The following is an 18533-nucleotide window of genomic DNA, read 5'->3' on the forward strand; positions in this document are numbered from 1 at the left end:
AGAAAAATCCACATGACCACAGTGGCAGAGCGAGAGAGAGAGACACACACAAACTACAAATATACAGCAGCAGGCGTCAGGGTTGGGATCGAACCCACAATCTCCTGCGTACCCGGCGAGGTTCCTGCTGTGTTACAACTTTCTGCTGTGGCCCATGGTCTAATAATTAATTAATCCGGGGGGGGGGGGGGGGGGGGGTCTATGGGCAGTCGTCATGGCAACGAATCCCGGGTTCCTGGAGTCGGAGGGTCTATCGGTTGCTTGGTTACGGGAAACTGGGTTCGTGGGGACCCGGGTCTCCGGTGCCATGGCAACGAGGAGGTGGCCACAGGGAACCGGATCCGGCCTCGCTCCTCGGCCTAGCGGCGTTTCGCGGTCACCGCGGTAGCGAGAGTGACAGAAAGCCGCGTTTTCTTTTCATTTTAACTGAGGAGTAACAATCGGGCGGCTTCTGAGCGACAGAGCGCACGTCGGAGTCGTCCTCGTCGACCGGGAAAACCGATGACCGCGCGACGGCCCCGGGACACCGGTCTGGCCTAGCGCGGCTACCGGCCGAGACGTGGCGCCCAGTCGTCCAAGTGGCCAGGCGAGGCCGGTCCCCTTCAGGCTGCATGCAGGCGTAGGCCGCAGCGAATTGCAGGTGACTTGTGGCTTTTAACTTCTAGGTAATTAAGTGTTAGAGTATACCTTAATGTGTAGATAGTAACTGAAGTTGTAGATAAGAATTTGAAGGGTTGAGGTTATTCTTAGGATGACCACTGAGGGCTAGTTGGGATGGACTTTGTCCAATTCATCGTACTTGCCGTCATCATCAGCATGATTCGTTAAATACATAGCCGTGCTCGGCATAGGGACTCAGCAATTAGACATTTTACAGCGTCACATTGTTACCGCATATCAAAAGTCTGTCGTCGATATCGCGTGAAACTTAAAAGTCGTCATTATTCACGCGTCCGTACCTACCCCCCACCCCCCACATCGTTCCGCCTATCTGTTATCGACGCGACAATTACTTTTTCCGTGCTTCATTGCGGACAAGAGTAGTTCAGTCATTCGTTCGGGGTGGCACATAAACCCATTATCCACGCTTATCCACATGTAAGAAGATAATTTGATCAGATAATATATTCTAATATCCGGATGCAGGATATGGTGGGGACTTTTGCCCCGTAGACAGCTGTCAATTTGCATTGGTGTCTACCAGCAAATGCATTGTTATTCACGTTTAAACCGTGCTTTGTTGTGCGCATAACATGAATAATGTTAGCGAATAGCGCTCAATATTCGTGTAAATAGGAGTTTTAGTTTGTAATATTCTTTTTCACCATCTGATGGCTCGTGAAGTACTTGAGAAGCAACCACTGGTTTCGCCGTGTACTGGATATCTATGGGAGGCTTTGCATGTAAGAAAGGCGCCATATTTTAAATCTGGTGACCCGAGTTCAAATCTTGGCTACAACTAATAACAGCGGAGAGGGTTGTTTGAAATGCGTTTGGGCACTCTCCCCCATCACCTACCCCCACTTTCACCGCGAGTGGATTGACAAAGGGCTGTATTTTTTCTTCATGACGACCCAGGGTCCCATTACCCAGTTGTGGATGCCATTTGTACTGTTCTTTGGCCCCCCACAACTCAAGACTAGATGGTCTTTAGCCGCCACTTTCATAGAAATCCCACTCGTGATTTTTCCCATCTCCCAACGATGGATTGACAATAATGGCTGTATAGTGGCTACCCTCATTTTTTTAGATGATTATATGGGGATTCGGGGGCGAGTAGGACATTTTCTATTTACAGACGGACATTCAAACATCCACTCTGCTGGGGTATATACAGCACAGATATGTTGTTTTATTTTGCATCTTCTTTTATATATGTTTGTTGAACTTTCACACCGTACGTAGCCAACCGTGCTAATCGGAGGTGCGCGTGATGGACAAACTAAACAATAAATATTATTGCGTGCAATCATACCTACCATTATATTATTATATTTACTGTGGTGATGCACGTATATGGTTGGGGGATAGAACGAAATGATTGAAATACACTTACACAATTAAAGTGAATGCAGAGAGTATAGTTTACGTAGCGCTATGCTTCTTTAGAATGTAGTCGGTGCGAACTTTACAGGCTTTTTTTGTAACATACGCTGAGTTTGAATGTTAAGTATGCTCATTAGGACTTTCCAAAGTCTTTCAATTAAGTAATTAAAACCGCATGAGCCGCACTGTGTTTGTAGGGCATTAATGCTATTCTACACTGCAATGCTTTAAAAGCGCGTAATCGACCACGATGTAGGATTGCTTTAATCCGGTCATGGTCGAAGAATGTTCATTACAGTAATTGGTGTTTGAATTTTTTACTATATTAATAAACACAATTGCTCGTAAAATTAACTGCATTTGTAGACAAGCGGTAATTATAAAACTCAAAACTGTGTATGAGCGATAAGAATTACATTTAGTGGACGCATACTAATATGCACAGTGGCATGATAGGTTTTAAAATGTCATAACTTGCAAACGGCTAAACCATTAAATGTCGTTTTGCTTGATTTTTACGGTATGTGTATATTGCTGTTGGCGTATAAATCCGTTTATTTCACTGGCTCTGCATTTAAGGCATTTTGAGCCTCAGAATATATATTTTTTTTCTCCCCAACGAACCGAAAAGATCGTGCTGTCGACGAGCCCAAGCGGGGCTCGCGCACGGCGCAGCGTTCGAGGATGGTGGTGACGGACGTGGTGGGTGGCGCAGGGCCCAGCCAGGCGGTGCGCGACGTGGTCTTCGTGGTGGAGGGCACCGCCAACCTGGGGCCCTACTTCGAGAGCCTCAAGAAGTCGTATCTCCTTCCCTCCATCGAGTAAGTGGGTGCTTGTCCCGTCGCACAACGTTGCCCCCCCCCCCCCTTTTTTTTTTGTGCTCGAGGCACTCTTTGCCGGAAATACCCAATAAGCACACAGACACGCAAGCATAAAAAAATTGTAAGTATCGTTTTTTAAACAATGAAAACTGCTAAATGCCCACGGTGATGCATTTGTGGAATTCTCTTGGTTGTTTTTTTTCTACTTTTATGTGTATGCTGCTGAAACTGAATTTTTGACATGAAAAAAACCTTTGCGCTTAGCAAAAACTTTAATATATACAGTGTAACATTTTACAATGTGGAGTTATAGTGGAAGAAAAAACATAAAGCCAAGCATAAAGCAGTTTAGTTTTCCTTGAGCTATTATTGAGCATTTTAATGAAGGTTTGGTTGCAGTGTATTTCCTTTCATTTAAACTTTCATCTTTTACCATTGATTTACTGCTGAAGGTTCTTCAATGGCGGACCACCTGCGGAGACCGACTTTGGGGGAGATGTAAGTGTTTACGGTTTTTTTCTTTTACTTTTAAGACAATTCATTAACTTTTCATTATACTTTGAAAAGCAACATTAGCGTTTGTCCACATAAGCCGTTACACCACAGATGGTGTGTGCGCTGTTCTCAAAGCAGAGTCGATGTAATGCCGACATTAAATCAGCCTTGCAAGTTCTCCTTCTTTTCACGACCTTCGATAATTATCATCATGTGTTTAAAAACCCTGATTGAAAACATTAAAAAATAAACGAGATTACCGTATAAATTTCCCGCACATGTTGACTGCTTTTGTGCTTATCCATCCTTGTGCGATCGAGCGCACAACAACAAACATGATTAAATCAGGTGTGTATTACAGGTAATTTAATTATGAATGGTATTACACAGTGTTCACAGCTGTATTGAGCACGCTCAGTGTGAATGCTCGGAGATTCAAGTCAAACGAGGTTTTTTTTAACACTACTTGGACAGTGAAAATGAAAACCCACCATGGCGCTACTTTAATCTGAACAGGGAAGGCTGCCTGCTGTGTTGTTTAGCCTTGTCTGGGGGGTGCAGAGACAACTTCTGCCAAGTTGCATTTGTCTCGTTGAACTGAGCCCTTGACACTCATGGGCACACAGTGCACGCACCTACGCAACCTTCCGCTCCTTGAATATAATCGATGTAGATAAACCATTGAATAGTTTTTTTCAACATTATAAAACCGTTGACATACAGAAATCGTGTTATTGTTTAACATTGGTCATTACTCATGCTGATTAGGTAGTTACCCTCCCTTACAGAGATATTGCAATACCCTGGAATCTTGATTTAGTATGAATGGCAGTACGTTGTAAGTGAAAATTGTGTATAATGGAGTAATTACAATGACGCTTCATACCAGATCTACTTTTCTAGGTTTATCCTTTCACGTGACAAGTGCTCTTTAGAAAAATCGGCAACTAATCGTTTTTGTTAAGTTTTTACAGCCTTATTTTTGTTATTTCATGTTTACCTTTTTTAAAAATGTATGAAAATAGTGTGTTCTTGTCGTTATATAATGAGATGAAGAAATGTCCTAACGCAAATCTTGCACTGCGTTGCATCACCCTGTATGTGTGATGTCACATAACTACTTCTGAGATCTCTTCAATTTGACCTTTTTTTCCACACAGCGACAGAGATTTTCAGCGCATGACAGTTGAAGATATTTTTTTAATTCTCACAGCTGGAGTTCTGCCAAATTAAGTGAAAAAGCATATTTAATATAATGGCCTTTTATTCATAGATACTGATAATAAAAACTAGAACAAAATATTAAAAGATATGCAAATAAGCATAGAGACCATATCCATTGCTTTTTAATCCATGACTTCGCTTCGTGATAATCATATGCAGATATGATATTGGTTGTGCTTTCGCACATAGCAGGGGTAGACCTTGAGAAGGTTGTCAACGCCTGCCTGGCTGAGAGACAAAATAAGGGGAATGTGTGGATCTCACAAAATGCTAATTACGAACATCGTATTGACTTTCGAAAAATAGCTGGGCCCTGAGCAGGACACACCGGATGGAAGAGACGATGGCCAAATTAGGAGGCTCATCACAGAATGGCAGCCGAAAGAGAAAATACACAGGGGAAGTTCACCAATGAGATGTGAGAAATGAGGGACGGTGACATGAGAAGGCCTTCATTCATTTCATCCAGCATGGAATAGATTAGAGTTGATGTCTTTTTTGTGCAGTCATTTGTGACCAGGCTAAGGCCATCATCTCAATTTGTGAACCCAGTTTAATCATCGGGTGGCTAAATTTCGATTTAAAGCTTTCGTGACTGCAGGGATTCATATTCTTGGTTCTTTCGGTAAAGTCAAGTAGAAGGGAAATAATAAAAGAATACAAATAAAACATTATTTTATTATTTCCCTTCTACGTGACTTTACCGAAAGAATCAAGAACATTGGGTGGCTGCCTGAAATTGAACCCAGGATCTCATTGATGCAATGTCAGTGCTCTGACCCATGAGCCACCTTGTTAATGGTGTCATTTTTAAAACCCGTTTTTTTTTTGTTCGCCATGTTCCGCAGTACGGGGGCACGCAGTACTGCCTGGTGGTGTTCAATGCCGTGGATTGTGCCCCCGACACCTACGTGCAGTGCTTCGCTCCCACCAGCAGCGCCTTCGAGTTCGTCACATGGCTTGATGGGATCCAGTACGTGTGTTTCCACCACCCTAAACTTTTATCTCACGCCCCGGGTCTCACAACGGCTGTCTGTGTTCTGTCATCACTGTCTTGCCTTAAAGGAAAATGCAGCTCTAAAAAAAAGTAGCTCTTGCAGATATGTACATAGGCTGTGTGTTCTGGGCTGTTTGACATCCGTTTGAAGCTTTAGTTGTGACAATAAAGGATTCTAATTCACAGGACCACTCCAGTGATATCACTGTGGTGTCACTCCTGTACTTACAAAAATTTTCAAAACCTTAGAGTTGTCATTGATCCAGAGCTCTCGTCTCTTTGCACACATCTCACCTTTTCAGGACTTCATACATCTATCTGCGCAACATCTGCCACATACGCTATTTCGTTACCGCAAGTGACGCTGATTCGCTCATCCATGTCTTCAGATCATCCCGATTCAACGATTGCAACTCTCTCCTTTATGGCCTTCCCAACTCCCAGATTTCAAAATTTTAGATGACCCAACAAGACGTTTCACCCGTATACTAGGCCACATCACCCCAAATCTTCATTGCCTCCACTGGCTCCCAATCCAATCCCGAATCAATGTCAAGGTCGCACTCACCATCTTCAAGAATCTCCATGGACTTTCTCCGACCTACCTCTCATCTCACTATTTTATTCTACCCACACACACATTGTGCTCCAGAAACCAAGATTTTCTATCAAAAACCTTCTTTGCTCAGTGGGAGATCACTCATTTTTTGCTGCCCCAGTAGTCTGGAGCTCCCTGCCATCTGTGCCATCAAATATCTGTTTAAGCATAAAAGTCGAGGCTGAAGACCCTCCTTTGTTCCTCTGCTCATTTATTTTGTATTGCATCTTAAGATGTAGTTGAATTTACAAGCTATATAAATCCACATTTTATTTCATGAACAATTCAACATCACTGGAGTGTTACAACGAGCGCGCATGGACAGATCGCACAACACTAGGACTCTTATATTTTTTTTTCTCATGAGCGGAGCTTCTAAACAATTGACAAGACACGCATGCTAGGTACAAATCTACAAAATAAGAGCAATTTTATGGATTGTGTCTTCGTTTAAAGCTGGTCTCATTGTCAGTGGGAAGGCATCTGGCTGTCTAAACTATGGTAATAAGATTTCCACAATTTTAACACGTTTGAGTTGGTGGTCTACAACAATGCTGTTTTCCCATCTAGAAATAATGTATTTATGCCTATTCCTGCCATTGTAATCCATCTGGTATGGTTGCCGTGTGCCTTCTTCTGCTCCATCGGCAGCAATTCACTGGTCACGTGACGTGCAACTCCCCCCCGGAGTGTTTTCATAACACGAGAGTATAATTGTGATGTTAATGATCTTTCTCCCAGTGTATATATATGTGAATTCTGTTTGGCCCAACGGTGCATGTGTTCCTGTCAGGTTCATGGGCGGAGGTGGTGAAAGCTGTAGTCTTATTGCCGAGGGGCTCAGCACGGCACTGCAGCTCTTCGATGACCTCAAGAAGATGCGGGAGCAGATGTACGGTTTCACAAAATAGTGTGTCGCAGTGAGCACCCGTACGCCTAAAAAAACGAAACCACTCGACACGTTCATCAATGAGACTGCCTTGAAAGGACAAATATGCCATTGGCGACGTTTTGAGCAGTGGGGCCCCTCTTCATAACACATTAAGAGCACATCATACGTTAAAAAATATCTTCCATATAGCTAGATAACCTCATCAGCAAGCAAAGCGAGTAATCACCTCTTCAGGTATGGAGCCCAGTCTCCATGAGACCCAGGATGATGACTTCGGTAACAAAACAGGTGTTAAGATGTTAAAACACCAAGCTGAAACCTTTTACAAGGAATCATGTCTGCATTAACCACAATACTTGTGGTCAGAATGCAAACAAACAAAAAATATACTCTGATAATATATGCATTGTCTTTGAGACTGATTGCTCCACACCAGAGACAACTTTCTTTGGAGCCTAGTCTCAAAAGGTGTTAGCCCAGAGGACGCCAAAAGGCTCTTGCAGGACCTTATACAAAACATATAATATCTTATTGCATAAATGGATCAATATTTAATCTTCCGTGAGCAAATTCTTATTACATTATTGCTCATGCCTGTCCTCTAGAGCCGACCACTGGAATAGTGCGGAGTATTTGAGGGCTGCATCCTAGGGTCAAGGCCAGTGTGGCTGAAAGTGGCGTGGTGTGGTCAGCACACTGCTCAACCTCTATTGTCTCCCCACTGGTGGTTTTCACACACTGCATCTGGTGCTCAATTAAAGCAGTCAACCAAGGGGAGACCCAGGACAGGTTTAGATACCACTTGTGTCACTGATGTTAGCAGTGGTCAGCAATCAAAGTCAAGTCATCAGGATTGTAGTGCAGTGCGCAAACCACCGCCACCTTGCCTAACACACAAATATTATTGCAGTCGGGCTGAAATATAGTGGAAAGTAGGTAAAAATATTTATATAGATAATGAATGTAGATGTCATCATCTACATTTTTCTCTATCCAAGTGTTACACATGTTCACTCTTTTGTTGTAAAGTTGTATTTTTCAAGGGAGATCTGGCTTCAGTGTAAGAACAGCAGAAAATATAACAAAAGCGTAACATCGATCTACAGATTAAGGAAATTGAGAGTGCAATTAAGTAGGTGAAGCATAACGTCAGGTATTTTACCACCAGGGTTCTGGCAATAGTTGGCACCTTCTTCTTGTTCACTGCCATTGTCCTGTGATTGGTCGATTGTTGAGTACGTGCGGGTGTTTTTGTGTTGGCGATGAGCAGCGGGCCGACGCACAAGGTGTGCATCCTCGTATGCAACTCTCCGCCCTACCAGCTGCCGGCTGTGGAGAGCATTGCGTACTCCGGGCTCACAGTCGACCAGCTTGCCACCATGATTGGGGAGGTATGCCGCCTACACCTGCACCCCCACTTGTACACACAAAGTCTTCTCACAGACTACAGGTAGTGTTAGATGAGCGCCTATGGCCGGTACCACATCCGGCTGCTTTTGTTTCTCACCAACTTTGATGTTTCCGCACTGTTCCAGTTACTTGGTTAAGTTTTAAGGAAATTATTGAAGGTCAATTCGATATCAGGGGGAGGCCCAGGAGAGGTTCGGATACCACTTGCCACCAATGTGCATTGAAGCGGACTACAGATGTTTGGGATCGTAGTGCATTGTGCAAACCACTGTGCACACAATGCATACACAATAACAGCGATCCCCCATGTGGACTTTTGAGGCAAGTGCTGTTGGTGAGGACCTATTATGAACTGAATGGCACAAAGAGGGAGTGCTGTGTGTTCAGCACCGCGCCTGGCTTCCACTGTCTCCCCAATGCTAATGATGACGTCCGACACTTGGTATTTATATCAGGCTGCGTTATCAAAGCAGTGGGCCAGGACAGGTTCAGGCACCATTTTCCACAGATGTTACATGTGGACAGCCGTCTAATCTAGGAAGCCAGCCAGGTGCATTCATCACTACCCTATTGCTCCCCACTTATACACATACACTATAAAATATGATTTAGAATTATATGTCATCAAGATACTACAGCAACATTGGGCATATTTATATTTTAAGGGGAATTCAGTTGCAAGCTGCAGTAATAAGGCAAGCTTTAAGCCTGAACTTGAACAGGGGTTGGAACTGGACAGCACGGTGGGGGGGGGAGATAATTCCAGACCATGGGGAAAGCAAAGGAGAATGAGTGACCTCATTGATAGAAATTTATTTTGGGATTTGAAATAAAGCCGTGGCTGCTGCAGTGGAGAGTGCATGCAGGGGAGTCGAGTGAAATGAGAGGGGAGAGATCGAGTCTACGGAGGATCTTGAAGACGGCAGGTGCGATCTTGAAATTCATCTGGGATTGAGTGGGAGATAGTGGTGGGACTTGGGTGTTGGGGTGAGGTGATCCTGTTTGTGGGTGCAGGTGGGGAGTTTGGCAGTGAAATTTCGAGATGAGGGATGTAGCGAGGCAGAAGGTGAGGGATATATAATACACAGAAGCCAGTCAGAAAAATTAAATCACAAGCTGCCCAAGTTCCATGACGATGTGCAGGTTTTTTTTAACATGCGATATTTTGCACGTTGTTTTGATAGAGGGGAGTGCACTTCTCGGTGATCGCCCCACGGAAGGTGCCGGCGCTGCAGTTCCTCTTCGACAAGGGAGGGCCGCTGGTGCCCGAGGCGGCTCTCAAGGCCTACCACCAGGATCTGCGGCACATGATTTTGGTCCGCGGTCTCGTGCTGCCAGGTTAGCATGGCATGTTGGGAGAATGAGCTCAATCCGTTTGGATGGGGGGGGGGGGGGGATATGGCCCAGTGGTAGGCATGCAGCGCTTCCTTGATTCATAGATCGTCGAATTGCGTGTGCAAGAATATGTTCGTTTTGATTCATATATGTTGCGCCACTAAATTTATCATGATGTTGAAAACATTTAGGTTGATTTCTTCTTTATTCAATTGTAATGAGTAATTGACTTGTGAATTGTTACATGGCCTACTCGGTAAGCCCAAATACGTGAAAGAATGATTTTTGGTTTTAAATGAAATTGTTTTGGCTCAAAATGTTTCAAATAAATTGAACACCCAACTTGATATAGGGTTATAGTTTATATAATGATCTGAGAATTGTATCTAATAAACGTAGTTTAATGCACTGGTTTATTTATTTTTTATGAAAAGGGCTCTTGTAATAAACATAATGTCAGTACAATCTCTGAAGGTTAACCGGCACACATCGTTGAATGGTGTGAAGACATCCTAATTGTATCTAATTGTTAGTGTAAAAATTGTCACATTCAAGGTGGCAATATCCTTGGTGTTATTGTGATTTATAAATAATTTGCCGGCGCTCGTACAACTTTTTTTATGACCTTGTAAGAACCAATTTAAAACCAGAATTCTATTTTTTAAGCAAGTACAGCAAACTTGACTGACAGAATTCCAGAATGTGTCAATGGAACAGTACAGAAAATCTGAAAAAATGGGGGGAAATGCATTTTTGAGTTTTCTATCAAAAGAATAAATATTAATAAGTAAATACTTTTAATGAACGCAACCTATGGGACCCTTTTGGCAGTATTCAAGATGATGAAAAAATTGAAATAGGTACCATTCTCTGGTCTAACACTGGTGAGACAAGGGCATAAAGAAAGCTGTCTGGTGTAGGCTAATCAGTTTTAAAGACAATGCATATTTATTTTCAGATCATGTTTGTTTGCATGTTTTGCCACAAGTATGTGTGGTTAATGCAGACTTGATGCCTTGCAAAAGATATAAATTTCGTTTTTGAACATCTTAACACCAGTTTTATTGCCAGAAAGGGTAAAACCGATTCTTACTTTTTACTGACTTTAAATGTTGAATTACGTGGTCAAACATGCATTCGTAAAGGTCGAAATAATGCCTGTTATAGAAGGTTGATACCCGGCTGACTAAAGGCCGTGTAGGTGCACTGTTGTCCTTGCGCGAGTGGCATCATGACGCCAACTTATGAAGCACATGAAAACCGGAGCCACGGTGATTGCCATGCCCTTGTCGGCTTGCCACGCGATTGTGCGTTCATGTCACTTGTCCGTGTGTGTCGGTAGAACGCGAATCGATGCACCAGCTGCCGGCGGTGATGCCGGGGAGCGCCTTGTCTGCCGGTGTTGGGAGCGTCTCTGGTCCCTCCAGCTTGGCCCGAGCCACGCAGCCTGGCGGGGCCCAGGCCGGCCCCACTGCCGGACCCGGGAATCTTCCACAGGGTGACTCATACTGCAGCGCTGCTCTAGGGATTTGGGGGTTGAATATAGCGTGGGATGGAATTCGAGCTTAAATTGTTGGATGGTCGTTGAAAGAATATTATTGTCATAATAATTCACAGCCTTTTGTCAATCCACTGATGGATGAAGGGGGGGGGGACCCCTTACGCCTTGTCCATCTTGGTGATTGTCTGACCATACTTCGCGTTGTTAAATACGCACTGATAAAGGTAGACATAGAGAGACATTTCTACAGATGGATAAACACATCGAGAGACAGACACATAGATGGGCCGCAGGAACATACATTTAGAACCGTGACTGACACATGGACAGAAATAAGAATAGGTGGACCAAAAAAGTCGGTAGTGAACTTAAAGGCAGATAGTACTTATTAATTATATGCCGGGAGATAGGTAAATACACATGGGTAGACACAGACAAGCAGGGGAGAGATGAACAGACACGCATGTATTCAGACAGACAGGGTTGAAAGAATCAGATTAAATTAAAGTCAGGGCCGCAAGTAAAAGTCGGTTTTATATTCCTATGTTGGCTGATAGCATTTTGGTTTGTTCGTGTTGCTGGAGAGTTGGTTGATATTACAGAATGATGGCGACTGCACTGGCCGAGATATTGATGTCAGCATGTTCCAATTTTATTTCACAGGCAGCCCTGGTAAAGTGTGGCCTCGGCAGCCGCCTCCATCTGCAGCAGGTAACTCCCAACGCTTCCCCTGAGATGCTTGTAAATCAATTTACATCAGAAATACTGAATATTAAGGGGGGTGGGAGGTGGGAAATTTGGAGGGGAAGAATGAAATAGGAAAATATCAATTAAATTCAGACAGAATCAGAATGTGTATTTATACTGGAAGAATCTGATGAGTTATAAAGCTTTTTTCACAGATGTCCAGTAGGGACAACGCTTGGCAATGACACCATGACGAAGCGGTGCCTGCACACTGCCACCGAAACCCAAATAACCAGTGGACTCCAAGGAGAAAGTCCAGTAACAAGGCAGAATTAAAGGCGCCTTCCCAGTCCAATCTCCGCTGGCTATCACTCAGACCTTCGCTTTGTCACCAAGGCCCCTGAACCGGCTCGCAGACTCGCCCCGAGAGAGTTTCCACAGCACCACCTCTCAAAAAACAGGTCCCAGGAAAGTTACTGCACCGCCGCACAGTTCCTCAAACAGGCCATCGGAGAGTCTCTACGCTGCCGTTTGTACACAACGTTAAAACACAATTGTACAGCGGCTTACAGCTTGAGAACATCCTGTATGAAGTGGCGGTGTGCACCATTTATTTATGCATTTATTTATGGTGTGATGTTCACGCTGTCTCGGCTGTCTTGTTCCTGTTATTGACACTATATTCCATTTGACATTGTTTAAACATATCCTGTACGTGTTGTATATTTTAAAATATCATATACACGTCATTATGTGTTTGCTATGTGTCACTTGACACCCTTGAGCACCTTTGCAAACAAGACATTTCTATCTCAAGGGGTTATCCGAGTAAAATGTGCTTCGTTAAAACAAAATTGTCTCAAACATAGGCGCCACGGAGAGTCCCGGCGTTACCCATGGTGTCTCAGTGGAAGGCCCCAGAAAATTCCCAAAGCCCCAGGATCTTGGGCACGTCCAAGGGAGGATCTTCGCACTGTCACTTTGCCTCTTAGGCTGGGCTCAGGAGAGTGTTCACGTCAACATCACAATGCGTAAATTCAAGCAAATCCCAGGAGAGAGCCCAGGCAGGTGGTGGCGATAAGAGAAGGGAAATTTGGGTGGGGGGGAGCAGTAACAAGGAAGGGCCCGGGGATAGAGGAACAGGCTAAATGCAAGGGAAAACATTTACACAAAATGAATGTAAACAAAACTGGATGAGATCACCATCATGCTTAAGGGTAATAGGGGTAAATGTATAGCAAGGCAACAGTGCATTCTATCTGCACGTTGCACCCTGGCCAATTGAAAACGGGTGGACGGGAGGATTGCAGAGTTAAGTGCACTAAACACGGCAGCCGTCGTCATTGATGTACGGGCGCACTGCGGCTTTGCACTGCTAACTCGTGGCATTGCCACGAGATAACTTTCACGGTTTGTCATTCTACTCGTGAATTAGTGTTCTCACCTCGATAATCAACCTGCTCGACTCTCCATGATGTTGGGCTTTGCTTTAAAATTGTTATACAGTCCCCTCGGTTACAATTACAAATTCTGTCTGTTCATCTTGGTCTCTGTCTACCTCTGTTCACCTCTGTTCCTTTTTTAATTAACTTTACCAAATGTCAACAGTTTATGTCGGTGTTCTCCATTACATTGAGCTATGCGTCCAAAATACTTTTGTTGCCGTCTTTCCATCATTGTGTACAGATCAGCTTTTGCACAATTTTCTTATTGTACACTCTCATTGGTTCGTCTTGCTGTCCACGGGTTACGAAATAAGTCGTCTCCAATTCAATAGCAACCCTGGCTCTGAATCCCACACTGAAATGGTGGCTGCGACTGTGTGACGGACAGGGGTTGGAGGACTGCAGACTCAGGGTTCGCAGCAGCAGCAGCAGAACAAGATGGCCATACAGCAGCAAATGGGTGTACAGCAGCAGGGCCCAGGACCGCAACCCCAGCCGGGGCACCCCATGTACCCCATCCCATCGCAGGTGGGCACTGGCATGCGGCATGCCGCGCCAACGCATTGACACGCTTTGTTCTTTACCGTGCTCCTGCTGCTGCTGCTGCTGCTGCCGTGGGCTATGACTCACCGCTCGTGGGACGATGGCGCGTCCACATTTTCGTACCTCAGACGGGAGTGCCGGTCCTCACTGGCGCTCATTCGGCCGCTGCGGAGGCCATAAAGATGGCTGCCATGCAAAAGGGCTACCCTTCTCCAGCAAACCCAGGTACTCGTCATCGTGATGCCTTTCCCCAATTTCATCCCAGATGTGCCTTTGCTGTTTTTTCACCACGAGATGAAATGCTCATTTCAATCTTTCACACCTATGAAAATCCCAGGACACGTTCAGCTATAGCTTGCCACTGGGTTGATCAGTATGGTCCGCTAACCAACCACTGCAACCCACACATGCACTCTGACACAAACACAAGCTCCATTATTAGAGTTGAGTTATTTTGTAGACACACTGTTTTATTTATTTCAGTCCACTGCCTCATATTTGCATCCCATTGTTAGATTACTGCTCAAACAAGTGTTAGTCATGCTGAGAGTACAGATCACAGCGTGAGGGCTATCAATAGTGCCTTGAACAATGCAGGAATTGTTACACGCGGTAGCATAAAGGCAGAACATGAGTTAGGTCTTGCTGTGTAATGGCTGTAACTCCCGCGTGTTGTCAGTGGGTGGTGCCAAAGCATAACGCATTCTGCTTCTCTGCGAAACTTAACTTTGAGCCCTCCCCTGCTTTTGTGAGTTTATGCATATTTTAGTTACTTTTGAAGGTTATTTCTCTGTTACTATCTACACTCATGGCTAATCGTTCATATGCCTATTCAATGCTGGTAATCATGAAACATTCTTAAAATTAAATGAAAGTCTCCAACTGGACTCTACTAATGAAGAAGCTTCCTTGCCTGAAATGTTACCTGATACATTTTTTCTTCTTTCGGGCAGTGTAAATGACAATGGTGTCGAGTTTTGTCGTGGCGATGAATGCGCAATTTCCTCTGTGTGATATTTATGTATGCGCGTATGTTGAACTTCTTTCGCACCGTACGTGGCCGACCGTGCGCGCTAATCGGAGTTGCCATGTGCTACATGCAGGCATGGGCCCTGGACCCCAGGTGCCATCAGCCGTGGCTGGCCCCGGTGGCCTCGTGCCGACCTTCCCTCCGGGCCAGGGCATGAATCAGTCTGCATCTGCTGGGGGTTCCCAAGGCGGGCAGGGGGTACCCTCCTCCATGCCACCATCCAAACTCCCCCCCAACGCGTCTCAGGGTGGAGCACCCATGTCCCAGGTACACGCAGAGGAGCCCATGGTTTATTTCCCTCATTTTGTGGGTTTGTTTTCACGCTTTTCCGGCGAAGGTTTGAAACGTTACCGTATTAGCTCCGTCCGCCTGTGGATGGGGCCTCGATTCCTCTCGTAAAAATAATCCAATATTAATTTAATTTTACTTAAATTATGTTACTGTTGGGGACTTATCCTTGGCCACATTAATATCAAGGGGTTACCCAAAATGTGGCAATTAAGAAATCGGCATTAAACAGATAAGTGCTACAGCTAAGGCGGTAAGGTCACGCGCCATAAGCAAATTCACATCCCCATAACATCATTAAATCATCTCATTGTGTGGCTTGAAATAAAATGTTACTGCTAATTAAATACTTGCGATAACAAACGCATGTTTGAAAGAATTTACAAAATCCATACATGTGCATTATTTTTTATCCCTTGTCAATTTATGAATATATGAAGCAATTATGGTCAGGAGCGTCAATGGTGCAATAATAAAATGCCTTTGCAAATCTTGTGCCTTACACAAAATGTATGATCTATGTTAATATTTAAATTTACATTCTGCAGTGACTTCCAAATTTGTTTAAGGGGTTTATTTTTTGTGTCCGATGGCACTGATGGGTAGGTATGCATACAATAGACTGGCAGAGTAATCTCTCTTGTCTGTAAAATTGCATGAAGAGATTATTAATCACATTTCTTCCAGGACCATGTACACACCACAATAACAACAACAACAACACATGTATTATTTAGATCTTGGAGTGACAGCCTGTCTCATTGACTTGGCTCCAGAGAGCAAGGTGCGATCGCACAATTCCTCTTACGTTCAGATATTCCGCACAGAGATAGTTTTTTTACAGTGCTGTTGTGAGCTTGTTTATCACGCATTACGCAGGTTTGTGACTCGGGACTCGGGGTCTAGCATGTCGGCAAACGGCTTGGCAGCTGACGTGCGACATTCAAATTTTCCGTTTCTCTGCTGCAGTCTTGAAGTGATCTCTCATCACTGGCCCCTGATAAAGAAAATGCCATCGCGCGGCTCAGCAGACACATTACACGAGCATGCCTGCTCGCCTAACTGGATGAATGCTGATATGTCACTTTCCACCGCTATACATCAGGCCAATAATAAATGTCACCTGCAAGGCTCCTTTAATACCCACCACAGTCTGGAATGCGTAATGTTGCTGGTCAAACCACACTTGTACGAATGGCATCCTGAATCCCTGCTTAATTTGTGTGGGCTAAAAGAATATTGAATACACCAAATTAATGAAAATGATAATAAATCAAATAGTTGTTTTTTTATATATATTCTCTTTTTAATTAGCTGGTGCACATGTGAGTATCCAATTCGCAATTCTGCCCATTGTTCAAGTACAATAATGAAAAAGGGTCAATCAAGTCCCGAAACCACAAAGATGGGAGTAGAGGCAAGAAGGCTTGTTTGGCTCATACCTTTCTTAGCTCAGAATCCACACCAGCAGTGGAGCCTTTTTGCTCCTATTTCGTGGTCGCTTTGTTCGAATCATAAACGTGTAGTTCGCACTGAATCTTTGTTCACCTGCTTTCTGAATTTATGCAAATATTGTCTTGAAATTGCCAGACTCTCCCCAGCCATTGGCGATCCTACTGTGTAAACACAAGAAATCGGATTCTTTCCCAAACAAGATATGGCAGAATCTCACACGTAACACCAATTATATGTTTTTGCCCCAGTCTTTCACAACACCTTGTGTGCGTTTTGTAATTGTCTACGGCTCGGGTGTTTTTAAGTTGGAATCTCTCGCTTCGATTCCCCCGGGGGCAACCCCTCGCGCTCACTCTTGCCTTGGTCCGCCCGCCCTCCCCGCTGTGGCCGTCACAGGCCGGTGTCACAAACGTCCCCACTGTAGGGATCGCGGTGGCAAAACAGCCGCAGGGACCACAGCAAAACCCCACGCAGCAGCTGCAGCAGGGGCTCGGCATGCAGGCGTCGCAGCAGACGGGAGGAGCTGGGGGACAACAGCAGCAGCAGCCGCAGATCACCGTGAGTTGCTGTGCCGCTCCTCTGGGGGCTATTTCTGCAACGCAATCTCAACTTCTTCCCGTCTTTTTTGTACATTGTGTGACAATGCACACACGGATCGTCAATCCACTTCGTATGTTTACAACACGCAGGCAGATATACACCCGAAAGCTTTAGTGACCTTGGGCAAATGTTGCTGGTGACCACCCATTAAGGTCAGCGCAACAAACGAGCAGGTGGTATGCACAGCGCCACGGCTAGCCACCTGTGCCTCCCCAGTGCTAATATATACACACCGCACCAGGTCGTCGTTTAAGGTTAAATATATACCACATGCCACTGCACATGCCCTTATCAGTGTGTGTGCGTATATATATGTACATGTACTTGAGATTTGGTTCCAATTTTCTGATTAATCAAAACATTCTAAAATCAGGCCGATGTGCGAAAATGTATGTTTGTTTAGATTTTATCCTACAACCAGAAGTAGTGTAATATGGCATCCCAAAAAAACCACTGACATTTCAATTAAACCCTAAATTGGCATTTTCAGATCTGAAAGTCATCCCTGATAAATCAATATAATCATACATTGCACAATTCACATGTTGGAGGAATTCTTGTGTAAGTCTGGCAGGGCATTTTTTTGTTAGTTTTTCCATCACATTTGCCAGATGGAGCTCCCCGATTGGCTTACATGCACAGCCCTTTTGTAAGTCCACTGCTATATGAGCCCCCCCCCCCCCTCCCCATGCTGTGCAGGTCACGGGGGTTATTTGATCATAATTCACAATGGTGGGTGGAGGATCGATTCAGGCATGGAGAATAGACATAGACATTCCAGTGAATAAATTAATTTTGCTGCCCTGCCCTCTGCTGTCTACCACGCAGCCCCACAGGAGTCTGGCGTGCATTGTTTATCACCCAGCGATGTACTATGCAAGCTCAAAAACCTGCTTAGCTTCTGAGATCTGATGAAAGTTTGCGGCCGCATTCTTGGTGATATGCTCAACACATTCTTGCGGAGGGAGCTTGTAGGAACGTTGGGTTGCTCGATCAATGGCCAGGGTCAACCACGGCGTGGTGCATTCCGCAAATTTGCCTGACTGAGGGCGGGCACAAGCTGACGTGAGTAGGTTAAACGTTGAGTTTTATAAGGGCACCACGGGGTGACCAGCCCCTCCCCACCCAGCCCCACCCTCCCCACCCAGCCCCTCCCCACCATCCGC

The 18533-nt window shown here is 44.7% G+C and overlaps 1 protein-coding gene across 8 annotated transcripts in view; it reads left to right on the plus strand.

Annotated features, from left to right (window-relative positions):
- The first annotated feature begins 301 nt into the window (after window positions 1–301).
- MED25 (mediator complex subunit 25) overlaps window positions 302–18533 on the plus strand; it is a 41327-nt gene continuing 23095 nt past the window's right edge. For 7 of the 8 annotated variants that reach the window (XM_061566855.1, XM_061566859.1, XM_061566860.1 and 4 more), the window contains exons 1-13: window positions 302–640; window positions 2678–2867; window positions 3320–3365; window positions 5435–5559; window positions 6975–7073; window positions 8344–8464; window positions 9668–9821; window positions 11161–11316; window positions 11983–12030; window positions 13840–13979; window positions 14123–14219; window positions 15098–15291; window positions 17164–17325. In XM_061566855.1, coding sequence (XP_061422839.1) covers window positions 2731–2867; window positions 3320–3365; window positions 5435–5559; window positions 6975–7073; window positions 8344–8464; window positions 9668–9821; window positions 11161–11316; window positions 11983–12030; window positions 13840–13979; window positions 14123–14219; window positions 15098–15291; window positions 17164–17325 — 1479 coding nt within the window. In that variant the 5' untranslated portion in view covers window positions 302–640; window positions 2678–2730. Of the gene's footprint in view, window positions 666–2677; window positions 2868–3319; window positions 3366–5434; window positions 5560–6974; window positions 7074–8343; window positions 8465–9667; window positions 9822–11160; window positions 11317–11982; window positions 12031–13839; window positions 13980–14122; window positions 14220–15097; window positions 15292–17163; window positions 17326–18533 lie in introns of all 8 variants that reach the window. The other variant, XM_061566856.1, reaches the window with a different exon arrangement.

Source organism: Lethenteron reissneri, chromosome 37 (assembly GCF_015708825.2).
Source record: "Lethenteron reissneri isolate LAM-NWPU_2019-01 chromosome 37, ASM1570882v1, whole genome shotgun sequence".
Classification (NCBI taxonomy): Eukaryota; Metazoa; Chordata; class Hyperoartia; order Petromyzontiformes; family Petromyzontidae; genus Lethenteron; species Lethenteron reissneri.